The sequence below is a fragment of the Leptopilina heterotoma genome, unplaced genomic scaffold (assembly GCF_015476425.1).
Source record: "Leptopilina heterotoma isolate Lh14 unplaced genomic scaffold, ASM1547642v1 Lhet_54, whole genome shotgun sequence".
In the NCBI taxonomy this organism is placed as follows: domain Eukaryota; kingdom Metazoa; phylum Arthropoda; class Insecta; order Hymenoptera; family Figitidae; genus Leptopilina; species Leptopilina heterotoma.
This window is the reverse complement of record NW_025111118.1, coordinates 524,116-538,522: the sequence shown is the minus strand read 5'-3', so window position 1 is coordinate 538,522 and position 14,407 is coordinate 524,116. Positions and strand designations below refer to the sequence as shown.

Sequence of the window (14,407 nt, the reverse complement as noted above, 5' to 3'; positions counted from 1 at the left end):
TTAGTCAAATTTACTAATAAACAGTCAGCTTTAATTCAAATCAGTAAACATTTTCACTAATTTAAATTTAGAGAGTATAGTTACAAAAATAGAAAAAAAACTAAAATACAGTAAAAATTAGTACAGACGTTACAACTAATATATTATATTAAATCACTTTTTTAATTCAGATTCAAGAAGAGTGAGATTTACAAAAAAGAAAAAAAAAAGAAAGAATGAAAAAGGTGCGAGATTCACAACAAAAAACCGTCAATCCAAAAGTTCGCTACTATGTAATTAAATTATGTTAATCCTTGAAAAGAAATATCTGGCCTTTATTGCATAATTTCCTACATCATTACGTCAGGCTCCCTATTCCTTTTTTTTTCTTTCTATATCAAGCCCGCGGGCTCCTCTCATTTACTGACGTATCATCTTGTTTCGTGATGGGTAAAAACTTTGGAGATATATTTATATTTATATACATATATATATGCATGTATATGGGTGAAAGCTTCAGGGTTGTTTCTGGATGGTAGTGTCGACACTTATCAAATCTAACAGTTGCAACGCCTACTTTAAGCCACTCGAGCGTGATAGATAGCACGTCAAGAGGAAAATTAGTCATCCTGTCTCTAGCTCACTTTGAAATAAACTAAATCGGTTAAACTGTCTTCGCGCTTTGATATATTGTTTCACAAAAATTCCCTTATTGATTTTGTCCATTGGGAGAAGTCCAAATCCGAAACATGATAATTGTCTGCGAAATTTTTCCTATTTCAATAATAATTATTTAATGAGTTATTGTAATTATTATAATTTATTATTATTTAATGTTTCAATTATTATTAACGACTATTTTATAATTATTATAATTATCAATTAATTACTATTTTCTTAGGTATTATTGTATATTTAAAAGAAATTTTTTTTTTAAATTTCAATTATTAGGGGAGAGTGGTCCTAAGTTGGCCGCCTAAGCAATTATTTTTATAAATAATAAAATTCTTATCAAGAATTTAATTATTTTTATAAATAATAAAATTTTTCACAGGAATTCAATTATTTTTATAAATAATAAAATTCTTCGCAAGAATTCAAAATTATTTTCACAAAGAATACAATTCTTCGCAGGAATTCAATTATTTTTAAAAAATTTCATAAAATTCTGTAAGAGAATTCAATTATTTTCATCAATAAGAAAAATCTTCATCTTTATAATTATCTTTATATGTTTATAAATAATCAAAATCTTCGAAACAATTCAATTATTTTCACAGAGAGTACAATTCTTCGGAGAAATTGAATTATTCTTAAAATAGTAGATTTTAATTGAAAATCATTGAATTGAGGAAAGTTTTTGAAAATCATTGAAATTTTGCCAAGAATTTTATTAATTTTTTAAAAAAATAATTGAATTTCGAAGAATTTTATTATTTATAAAGTTCCTAAAAATTGAAAAATAATTGTTTATAAAGATAATTGAAATTTTGAAGAGAATTTTTAAAAATTTTTGATGATAATTGAATTTCTGCGAAGAATTTTATGACTTTTGAAAATAATTGAATTTTGCAATCATTTGTAATTTCTCTAAAATTCTCCAAATTATATATTTACGAACTTTTTGTCCTTTTTTTTAATTAAATTACGGACTTTACGGACCTAGTTCGAACCCTGTAGTAACCATACAATAATATAATGTCAAAAAAATTATTTCACAAAATTTATATTCTTTCTAATTAAAAATCACTAAAATTTAGAAGAAATCATGTAGAAATTGTATTAAATCGTTCTAGTGAAATTCTATAGAATATTCACTAGAATTCTTATAGAATTATTCTAGTGAAATTCTATAGAATTCTTATAGAATTATTCTAGTGAAATTTTATAGAACTTTTCCAACTGCGAATAATTGAAATAAGTAACAAAAATAAAGGAGAGTAGAGAAAATGAAAAACTAAAGAAAATAGCAAATAATTAAATAACTGGTGAAAATTTATAATTTGACTTTGACTTTCGAAAAAAAGAGTGTGAAATAAAATTTTTGCTTAGAAATTACCTTTATTTTGGAATTGAACTCGCCTTGAATTAGTCTCTTTTCTCTTAAGAACTTCAGGGAAATAGTCGAAATTTCATCTGAAAATCAGAGAAAAACAAAATATAAATTTTGTGTCAATCCTGATAAAATAAATAATGTTAAAAAAATATATAACTTGTATAAAATAAAGTAAAATAAGTAAAATAAGTAAAATAAGTAAAATAAGTAAAATAAGTAAAATAAGTAAAATAAGTAAAATAAGTAAAATAAGTAAAATAAATAAAACAAGTAAAATAAATAAAGTAAATAAAATCAAGAAATTGTAAAAAATAAAGAAATGCGAATATAAGACAGAAATTGTATGGAAAATAAAAAAGCAATACACAGTACAATATAAGAAATATAAAATGAGTGATTTTGATTGGGTGTTTGTTACATTTGAATACGATGAAATTGCACAAGGAACAGTCGTGTCCTTTCACCAAGTATACGTATACAATAATATATTAGCATTACGTATACATATGTATATATAAGATACTTTAAATAGGGATGAATAATAAGGACGTAAATCAAAAAGCTAGATTTTCAGTACGTTCACTATGCAGAAGCAATCTATAATTAATCAGAGTGGATCACTTTAAAAGTGACGTAGTATCTCCCCTCCGGTAACTCCCATGACTGCAATAAACCCATGTCTTGTGCAGCTGACAACAATGCCCAATAGGACAATAAAGTCGTCATATATGTTACACGTGTATTCTTTTTATTCTATATACAATATTTATACATAAACTCTTTCTCAGTTCAACAGTTTTCAATGTCCCATGTTAAAATGTTTTTGCTTTTTGAATTCTTTTTTTCTTCTTTTATAATTTGTAAAATTAATAGTGCATGCTAATGTATCACGCCTAGGGGAAATGGAATTAAAGTTTCCATTGTCGGTGGAAAAGGAAATTCACACGAATAGTAAAAATTTTGCCTGACTGAAAATTACTGTTACATACTGTTACTAAATTATACACGAATAGAAAGATTTTTGTCTGACTAAAATTTACTTTTTCTACTGTTATCAAATTTACACGACTAGTAAGAATTTTGTCTGACTAAAAAGTACTTTTACTACTGTTACTGAATTTACAACAAGCGCAAAAAATTTGGATGACTAGAAATTAGGTTTACTACTGTTTCCAAATTTAAATGAATATACTAAGAATTTTTTTTGACAAAAATTACAAAATTTTAGTCTGACTAAAACGTATTTTTACTAGGGGAACATAGTCTAGGTCGGCCACCTTTTTGACTTTTGTTTATAACTTTTTTTTAAAAATGAATTTGGACAATTGAAGTATATGGTTAGAAAGTCCTGTTTAATAGGAACATTTTTTCTGTACAAAGTAAATTGACAGGTTTAAAAATGAAAAAGTTATAAAGATTTAAAAAAAAAAAAATTTGTAGTCCAGGTTGGCCATTACAGTCAAGGTCGGCCATGTTTAAAATTCAAAGGGCATTAATCGTTAAAAAATAAAATAACATGTTTGGAGTTACGGAAAATTGATTCTTTATTGTTTACAGTTTGTAACTTAATGAAATAACAAAATAATAACAATAAACAATATAAAAAAATAAATATAAATAAAGAAAAGTTTTGCACTAAAATATTAATAAAATTAAATAAAAATATTAATAAGATGATCAATTATATTATGAGTTATACAGAATTGCAGTTTTTGCAAATGAAGTAGCTCGTCCTCAACTTTGCGCATTTTAAACACATAGTGGCCGACCTTGACAGTAAGTAACATTTTTGAATTGTTGTAACAATAAAGAAATACGTTTCGGGATTCGATTTTTTACTTTGTTTTCCTTTCAACCATGAGTCCCACAAATTTTCTGCATACTTGCCTTGACGATTCAATTTGTTTTTTATCTTTTATTAATGGTTTTTCACATTATGCACAAAACTTTTTTTGAGCTTTTTTTGTACCGACGTCACAGAAAACACAATTTTCGATTTTCCGAAAATGTAATTGAACAAAAAGTTAGGTTTCACTAAGACAAGCTTCGACAAAAATGCGCGTAGGTGGCGCTAGTGAACTTGACAAAAAAACGCGAGTGGCCTACCTAGACAGTAGGCCAACCTTGACTACATTCCCCTACTGATTATTAAAAGTGAAAAATTATCACAAAGAATAAAATTCGGTCTGACCGAAATTTACAGTTACTACTGAGAATAGTTATAACATTTCTGTCTGACTAAAATCTCTTTTACTACTGATACTATATTTTTTAAAAATTGAATTTAAAAAAATGCATTTTACTCTTGACACTATGATTGGAAAGTATTCAAATAATTTCCTATTGACTGAAACTAGTAATTACGAATTAAACTTTTACTACTACTTTCAAACTTATATTAATTATGTCTGACTAAAAATTGCTATTACTACTTATTCCAAACTTATATCAATTACTCCTGAGTCCTGATTAAAATATAATTTTATTTTTCTTTATTAAATTTTGCTTTGAAAATTGGTATACAAATTTAACGACAGTAGTAAAAGTAATTTCTAGCCAGACCACAATTTTAATAAATTATTTGAATTTTGCAACAGTAGTAAAAGTAATTTCTAGTCAGCCAGAAATTCTTATTATTCGATTAAATTTTATTGTGTTTAAAGTTTACAATTTTTACTGAACTTTACTTTGGCAGTACTAAACTTTATTTAAAAAATAATCAAATATAGACAGTAGTAGAAGAAATTATAGTCAGACAGAATTGTTGCAACAATTACAAGTAGTAAAAGACAATTTCGGTCAGACAAAATTCGGGAATTTATTGTAATTTATTGTCAGTAGTAAAAGTACGTTTTAGTCAGACTACAATGTACTTTCTATAAGTTATTTCGCTATTAGTACTGTAGATGAATTATAGTCAGTGAGAATTTATTATTATTCGTATAAAAATTCGACGACAGTAGAAAAAGTTATTTCTAGTCAGACACAATTCTTCTTATTCGTTTAAATTTAGAAAAAAAAGTAGTAAAAATAAATTTTAGACTTGTTAATTTTTTTGTACTTTTAAAAATTCGAAAATTGTCCAAATTAAAAATTACTCCTAAAGAAAAAATAAACTTCAACTGGCAATAGTTACAATTTAACGAAATTTCAGTCTGACTAAAACGTACTTTTACAACTGATTATTAAAAGTAAAAAATAAAAAATTATCACAAATTATAAAATTCTGTCTGACGAAAATTTTCTGTTACTACTGAAAATAATTATAACAATTCTGTCTGACCGAAATTTTCTGTTACTACTAAAAATTTTTATAACAATTATGTCTGACTAAAAATTGTATTTACTACTTATTCTTAACTTATATCAATTACTCTTGATTAAAATATACTTTTATTTTTCTTTATTAAATTTTGCTTTGAGAATAAGTATGAAAATTCAACGACAGCAGTAAAAGTAATTTCTAGTAAGTCAAAAATTCTAATTATTTGATTAAATTTAACTACAGTAGTAAAAGTGATTTCTAGTCAGATAAAATGTTTATTATTTATGTAATTTTTGCCACAGTAGTAAAAGTAATTTCTAGCCAGACAAAATGTTTATTATTTATGTAATTTTTGTTACAGTAGTAAAAGTAATTTCTAGTCAGCCAGAAATTCTTATTATTCGATTAAATTTAATAACAGTAGTAAAAGTAATTAATAGTCAGACCACTATCTTAATAATTGTTTTAATCTAGCAACAGTAGTGAAAGTTATTTCTAGTCAGCCAGAAATTCTTATTATTCGTTTAAATTTGATAACAGTAGTAAAAGTAATTTCTAGTCAGACGAAATTTTTACTATATATTCAAATCTAAGAATAGTAGGAAAAATAAATTCTAGTAAAATATAGACAGTTGTAGAAGAATTATTATTTCTGATTTTGAAGACAGATTCTTTACTACTGACTACTAAAAGTTAAAAATCAAAAATTACAAAAACTGATTAAATCTAGTCTGACCGAAATTTTCTTTTACTACTGAGAATAGTTATAACAATTCTGTCTGACTAAAACTAATTAATTACGGCTGACTAAAAAGTGCATTTACTACTGATTCTAAATTTACATCAATTTGATTTACTAAAATATACTTTAACTACTAACATTAAAATTAAAATATACTTTTACCACTAGTATCAAAAACTATATTATTATTGTCTGACTTGAGTAGGTTTTTACTACTTTTGCTACTGATTCAAACTGACAACTTTAATTTACTTTTACTACTAACTCCAAATTTATATAAACAATGTCTGACCAAAATGTGCTTTTACTACTGATTCTAAACTTCTATGAATTACAGTCGAGGAAAATTTACTTTCACTACGAATTTCAAACTTATGTTAATTATGTCTGACCAAAATACGCTTTTACTACTGATTCTAAACTTATATCAATTTTGTCTGAATAAAATATACCTTTACTACTAATACCAAAATCATGTCAATTATGTCTCACTATTACTTACTTACTCTACTGATAACCAAAAGAAAAAAGATCTACCGTCTGACTAAAACAAACTTCTACTACTGAAATAATAAAAAAAACACACAGCAAAAAAATAAAATCGTCTTCAAACTGAAATTAACCCAATTTAATAAAATCCATTACTCCTTCAAAAAAAAAAAAAAAAACTTAAAAATATTAATGAATATTCATTTCAGAAAATGGATGCTCTCACAATGTGGAACTTTAAATAGTAACTCGATACGTTCTTATTAAAATAAATTCTTCCAAAGTCGATAACAAACGACTATAATAAGTTTTGACTCGAAGCGAATAATTATGCCGCCTCCATACTAGCATTTTATCTAAAAGAAAAATGTCGATAACTCGTCGTTATCTTTGACTAGCACAATTTATCTATTCCACTGGAAAAAAAAGAACATATCCAACACACCACCAAAAAAAAAAAATCTTACCAACATTGGCGCGGTGAATATCAAAAAAGAAAAAAAAAACCCCAATGCTCTGCTCACCTATAGGTTTTATATACATTGGAATCTCTGATCTCGAGAGAAGTGTTCACCTATATACAGCACCTCTTTGAATTGAGACTTCATTAGCCACAAGTTTACGCTCGTTGAAATCCAAACGTTTGGACCGCATGTGTATATCTCTTTGCCAAACTAAAAAGCGACAAAAGAATGACCCTCTCTCTCTCTCTCTCGTTTTCTCTCTTCCTCTCTCTCTCTCTCTCACTATTCGAGGTCTTAAGAACTCGCGTAAGGAGAAAAGTGAACGCCAGATGAACGCCGCGATCAGGAGAGAAAGAGGAAACCAAAAAACGAGTTGGAATGAAAAAAAGTCAAAACAAAAATTAAAACCGTTCTGTTAATCGCCAACTCCTGGTCACTTGCCAACTTTTTTTTTCTTTCTTTTGTTTCCTGTTTTATCTTTTTTTGTTTGTTTCTTTTTATGTCAATATAAAGAATTTACGTTCTTTTTCTATAAAAATTAAGTTTTTTTTTTATAAAAATTGAAATTCATTTTTTGAATAAATAATATTTTTTTTTAATTATTATCAACTACATTAACCGTCGTACACTGAAAAAAATCTATTTGATTCAAATAACCAATCAATTGACTATTATCAATTAAATATTTAATTCAATCAAATAATAACTATTGGAGTCAATTAGATGATATTTGAATCAAATACTAAAATTATTGGTTCAAATATGAATTGAACCATTTAATTGACTCCAATAAATATGACCTATTTGATTCATGTTAATATTTAATTGATAATAGTCAATTAATCGATTATTTGAATCAAATAAATTTTTTTTTTCAGTATTTTTTATGATTCATAATAAAATGATATTACAAATTAGAAAATTTAAAAAAAATTATGATTAACAAATAAAAAATATAAACATTTTGTTTGTTATATGCTTTTCTCTATAATAAATTTCGTTTAACTGATCTAAATTATCATGCAAATTATTCTCCTTTTTATTTATAAAAAATACTAGAAAATTTGTTAATTGTTAAAAAATTTTTAAAAATTGAACTTTTTCCAAAGCAAATTTTATTATTTCCAAAGTAAATTTCGTGACAACTTTTTCTTATTTTTGCAAGATATTTCAGTAAAATTTGTAAAATTTCTATCGAACGTTGTAAAAATTTATTTTAATAGTGGTAAAAATTATGGTTACAAATGTGCAGAAAATATCAATTAGTTCTTAGAGAAGAGGAAAATTTTATTATTTTCAAAAAAAGTTTACTACTTCCTGATTTAATTTTAATTTGATCAACTTTCGAATTTTTAAAGTCAAAAAAAAAATTAATAAGTCTCGAATATTTTTTTTACTACTGTTTATAAATTTACACGACTAATAACAATTTTGTCTGACTATACAAATTACTTTTACTACTGTACATAAATTTAATCATATAATAAGAATTTTTGACGGATTAGAAATTACTTTTACTACTGTCGTTGAATTTTCATACTTATTCTCAAAGCAAAATTTAATAAAGAAAAATAAAAGTATATTTTAATCAAGAGTCATTGATATTAGTTTAGAATAAGTAGTAAATACAATTTTTAGTCAGACATAATTGTTATAACTATTTTCAGTAGTAACAGGAAATTTTGGTCAGACTGAATTTTATAATATGTGATAATTTTTTATTTTTTACTTTTAATAATCAGTAGTAAAAATACTTTTTAGTCAGACTAAAATTTCGTTGAATTGTAAATATTGCCAGTTGAAGTTTATTTCTTTAGGAGTAATTTTTAATTTGGACAATTTTCGAATTTTTAAAAGTAGAAAAAAAATTAACAAGTCTAAAAATTATTTTTACTAGTTTTCTTTACTAAATTTAAACGAATTAGAAGAATTTTGTCTGACTAGAAATAACTTTTTCTACTGTCGTTGAATTTTTATACGAATAATAATAAATTCTCACTGACTATAATTCATCTACACTACTAATAGCGAAATAACAATTAATTAATTAACAATTAATTATTATAATAATAATAACTTATATATAATACATTGTGGTCTGACTAAAACGTACTTTTACTACTGACAATAAATTACAATAAATTCCCGAATTTTGTCTGACTAAAATTTTCTTTTACTACTCATAATTGTTGCAACAATTCTGTCTGACTATAATTTCTTCTACTACTGTATTTTAAATAAAAGTATAATAATAGTATTTTTTAAATAAATTTTACTACTGCCAGAGTTTCAGTAAAAATTGTAAACTTTATTTAAAATGTAGTCAAATTTATTTTGAAAGTGGTGAAAAATGGGAAAATTGAAAAAAGTGAAAATAGAGTAAATGAAATAATTAGAAAATAAATGCGAAAATTTGAAAGCAGTAAAGAAGAAAAAATCCCTGTAATTTCAATAATATTTCGTCAAGATAGTAAATAAATAAAAAATTAAAAAAAAAAATTGCAAAATTTTCATTAAATGCACAAGTACGAAATTCGAAACAATATATAACAGTAAAATAATGATGACGATGATGATGATGATGATGAAACAAAAGAAAAGAAATGCAAAAGAAAAGAATCAGTAGTGCCTTTAAAGTAAAGGCAATCGGACCGATCAGGAACAAGTTCATTATAGATTTTATAGCTGGTCATTTGTGCAGCTTCAGGCGTGAACCAGAATTACCGTCATGAAAATAACACAAAATGCATTTTGCAATCATTAGTCCGCCATTATTTAAAACTCATCCTTATTTAGAAACCTAAACTCTCTAATTACATATACTCAACAATTTTTTAAAACACAAAAAAAAAAGAAACAAAACAAAAACAAATTGTACCTCTAATATATGTTTCCTTTGCCTGTTTGCACAGAAATATTCGTTGAAATAATAATTCAAGAAAGCATAGTGTAGGAAATTTGTAATTTATTCTCCGAAGAACAAAAGAGAGTAAGAGAGAGAGAGAGAGAGAGAGAGAGAGAGAAATATTCTCTTCTTGTGGAAAACAGTAGTATAACGCCCAGGAAGTTTCGTTCACGCTCGTTTTCGTCCGTGGAAAACCCAGAGAGTTGATTTGCCGTTACTAAATCAAGTGGCTCACTGTGTGTCGCTCAGAATTCTCAGCTCTATAGCATAGAGAGAGAGAGAGAGAGAAAGAGGGTAGGAATTCGCTTTTAAATTAACAACTACCTTAGACGAAACAATTTCAGGATGCTATTTTCCGCTGCAAATTGACTCGCATACGGATATATATATATATATATATATATATATATATATATATATATATATATATATATATATATATATATGTATAGTAAACCCCCCTTCCCCCTCTCTTATGAGATTCCCATTCATCTATATAGGTCCATCCTTGTGCGCCATTCCGGGCGCAAATCGCGCTGCAAGAGATTACTCGATCTTTTACGCCTCAATTATCATTCCGAGCCATTATTAAACTTACATCGCTTCCATTATACCTACTACTGGTCTTTATTCGTTTTAGTTTGAAAATGCCCAACTATAACCTCGGCGACTGTACAAAATCGAATAAAATATTTTCCTATCACGCCATTTGGAACTTAGCAAGGGAATAATGATTCTACCTGAAAAGTACGGGGATTAAGGACTCAGTTTCTTCACTGTAGTCGCTTTTTCTATTTTTCACTCTTTTTCTCTTTCCCTCTTTTTCTTTTTTCTCTTTCTCTCTTTTTTTATACTTTCACTCTTTCACATTTTCTCTCCTATCCTCTTTTTCTCTTTCTCTTTTCCACTCTTTCTCTCAGTGGAGAAAGAAAAAAGTAGAAAATACATACAGAAAAAGAGAGAGAGAGGAACAGAGGAAAAAATAAGAAAATAAAGAAATAAAGAAATAGGGAGGAAATAGAGAAAGAATGAAAGAGAGAAACAAATAGCGAAAAATGGAAACAAGACGAAAAGAAAGATATGCAGAAAAGGATAAAGAAACGACAGAGAATAAAAAAAAATAAAAGAAAGAAGAAAAAATGAAACTAAAGAAAGAAAGAAAGAAAGTGGGAAAAAATCGAGAGAAACAAAATAATAAAAGAAACACGAAGAAAATAGGAAAAAAGCAAGAGAAAAAATAAAGAAAGAAAAAAATACCAAAAGAAAAAAATAAGAAAATAAAGAAAGAAAGAAAGAAAGAAACGAGACAGAAACCATCAAAGACAGGAGAAGAAAGAAAAAAAAGAAAAAAACTAGAAAAAGAAAAAAGAGAGGAAAAAACGAGAGAGAAAACAAAAAAAGGAGGAAAGAAGACAAAAAGAAACTAGAGAAAGAAAACAGGAGGGGAAGAATCGAGAGAGAAACAAAATAAAGAATGAAAGAAGAAAAAAAGAAAATAAGCAACTAAAGAAAGAAAAAAGATGAAAAAATCAAGAGAGAAAATCATTAAAAGAAAGAAAGAAGAAAAAAACAAAATAAAGAAAGAAAGTAGAAAAAACAAGAAAAACAAAAAAGAAAGAAAAAAAAGTAACTAGGGAAAGAAAAAATTAAGGGAAAAATCAAGAGAGAAACAAAATAAAGAAAGAAACAAGAAAAAAACAAAATGAGCAACTAAATAAAGAAGAAGCATGGGAAAAATCAAGAGAGAAAATCATTAAAATAAGAAAGAAGAAAAAGAGAAACTAAAGAAAGAAGAAAAAGTGGGAAAAAACGAGAGAGAAAAACAAAAAAGGAAAAAAAGAAACGAGAGAAAAAAAACAAGAGGGGAAAAAATCGAGAAAAACAAAAAAGAAAGAAAAAAAGAAGGAAAAAATCCAGAGAGAAACAAAATAAAGAAAGAAACAAGAAGAAAACAAAGAAAAAAAATTAAGAAAGAAAGGAAAATATATCAAAAGAGAAAAATAGTAAAAAAAAGAGATAAGAAAAAACTGGAGAGAGTGAAAGCAACAAAAATCGAGAGAGAGAAACAAAAAAAAGAAGAAAAGAAGACAAAAAGAAACTAGAGAAAGAAAACAGGAGGGGAAGAATCGAGAGAGAAACAAAATAAAGAAGAAGCATGGGAAAAATCAAGAGAGAAAGTCATTAAAAGAAAGAAAAAAGAAAAAGAGAAACTAAAGAATGAAAAAAAATGGAAAAAACGAGAGAGAAAAACAAAAAAAAAGAAAGAAAGTTAGAAAAACACGAGGTAAAAAAACAAGAAAAACAAAAAAGAAAGAAAAAAAAGAAACTAGGGAAAGAAAAAAATAAGGGAAAAATCAAGAGAGAAACAAAATAGAGAAAGAAACAAGAAGAAAATAAAGAAAAAAATTAAGAAAGAAATGAAAAAATAGTAAAAAAGGGAGATAGGAAAAAACAAGAGAGAGTGAAAGCAACAAAGAAAAAAGAAACTAAAAAAAGATAGAAACAAGAAGAAGTATATAAAGAAAGAAAGAAAGGGAAAAAAGAAGAGAATTAAAAAAGTATCAAGAAGAAAATAGAGAAAAAAAAGGAGTCAGATCGCAGCAAAAAAAAGAACGAATGAAAAAAAATATATATAAAGAAACAAAAAATAAATAGGGGGGAAAAGAAATGGAGAAAAAAAAGCAAGAGAAAAAATAAAAGAAAGAGAGAATAAAATATAGATAAAGTAAGAAAGAGGGAATAAAATCGAGAGAAAATATAGAAGGAAGATAGAAACAGGAAAATCGAGAGAAAGAGAGAGAGAGAGAGAGAGAGAAACAAAAAACGAATGAAGAAAATAAAGAAAGAAACCAGAAGAAAATGAAGAATAAAAGAAAAAAAAGAGAGAAACCGACAAAAAAAGAAAAAGTAAAGACAAAAATAAACAAAAAAACAAAAAAATAAAGAAACTGAGAGAAACGAAGAGAGAAAGAAAGAAGAAATGACACAAAAAAATAAAAAGAGAAAATACAAAAAGAAAAATGAGAGAAAAAATCGGGATAGTAAGAAAGAGAGTAAGAAACAAGAAGGATCTCCACTAATCCCTACGATTTTGTAATTTCTTTTTCACTGAACACTGGAAATTTCGCTGATTGATCTCGACACGAAATAGTTTCTTTTTTTCAAATTTTTTCTTGTCGTTTCATCCATTTTTTTGCGTCTATTAATTACACTCGTATTTTGATAGGAGAAAAAAAAATTGATCTTAGATTAAGAGGATGCTTATGAAGTCATTAGGTGGAAATTATATAGTGAATCAAGAAGAAACGCGAAAGCAGGAGAAATAAATTCAGGAAAATTATAATTGAATCGACACATGCGAACAGAACATAAGTTGGATAATGTTTTTTTTTTTTCATTTTTGTGAATGATCATAATGAGCGAAGTGGTATGTAATGCAAATTTCCAGGACAATTTGTTTTGCGAAAAGTAACATTTATTCTCCCCTATGAATTATTATAGATGGCAATTAAAGTTAACACTGCAAAAAGGATTTTTTTATTGAAAAAACATCTAAAAATTATCAGTTTTCAAAACATTTATTAAAAAACATCTAAAAAATATCAATTTTAAAAAATTTAAAAAAATTAATAAATTTAATTTAATTTTTAATTTTTTTAAATTTTTTATTTAATTTTAAAATTCATCAAAAATTATTGTTTACAATTGTGGATAGCAATTTTTAATTAAAAATTGCGAAATAATAAATAAAAAAATATAATAAAGAATAAAATTCTAATAAATAATAACAATTAATAAAATTTTGTTCAGACATTTTTTTTCTTACTCAGAATATATTCAGTAACAATAAAAATATGGACGATAATAATTGTTTATTATAATGTACATAAGTTGACATTATTTTCAAAAAAATGTGTAATTTCATAGAAAAGGCAAATTTACAAAAAATAATAATGGGGGTAAAAACATTCAAAAATTTTTTTTTTACTCTCAACATGTTCCTCAGTAAAAAAAAAATAGGGACCATAACAATTGTTTACAATAATAATAATTTTCCCCGATATTTAATAAATAATTAATTTTTATTTAAATTCTCTTAATTTTCAATTGTTCACCAATTTTTTCGACAGCTTGTCAAAAATTAATTATTATAATCATTAATTATTTTCAGTTTGAATTTTTGAAGTTTAAATATTACAAATATAAATTGAAACAAACGACTGGAATTTGTCATAAACAAAAGACACGAAGTTGTTAAATTTTGAATAATAATAATAATAATTACCCGTAATTGCTTACAAAATTTCGTAGAATTAAACTTCAGACAATATTCGACTGATGGTGAGAACATTTCGTACAATAATTGTTTTCCTCATAATAGAACAAAAGTGCACATTCGTATTACATGAATGAAGTGTGCATTTAAAACCAATGAACAAGTGCACTTGAAAGCCTTTCACGCGTCTTTGAAAAAACTCGAGGATATATCCACTGCAATTCAAAATAT

The 14,407-nt window shown here is 25.8% G+C and overlaps 1 protein-coding gene across 1 annotated transcript; it reads left to right on the top strand.

Moving 5' to 3' along the window:
- Positions 1-11,165: 11,165 nt before the first annotated feature.
- LOC122508517 (protein PXR1-like) lies at positions 11,166-12,825 on the top strand (the record flags this gene model as incomplete). Its single annotated transcript, XM_043621929.1, has 2 exons — positions 11,166-11,315; positions 12,778-12,825. Coding segments are annotated over 2 exons (198 nt in total), but the record flags the coding sequence as incomplete, so codon positions are not given.
- Positions 12,826-14,407: the final 1,582 nt, after the last annotated feature.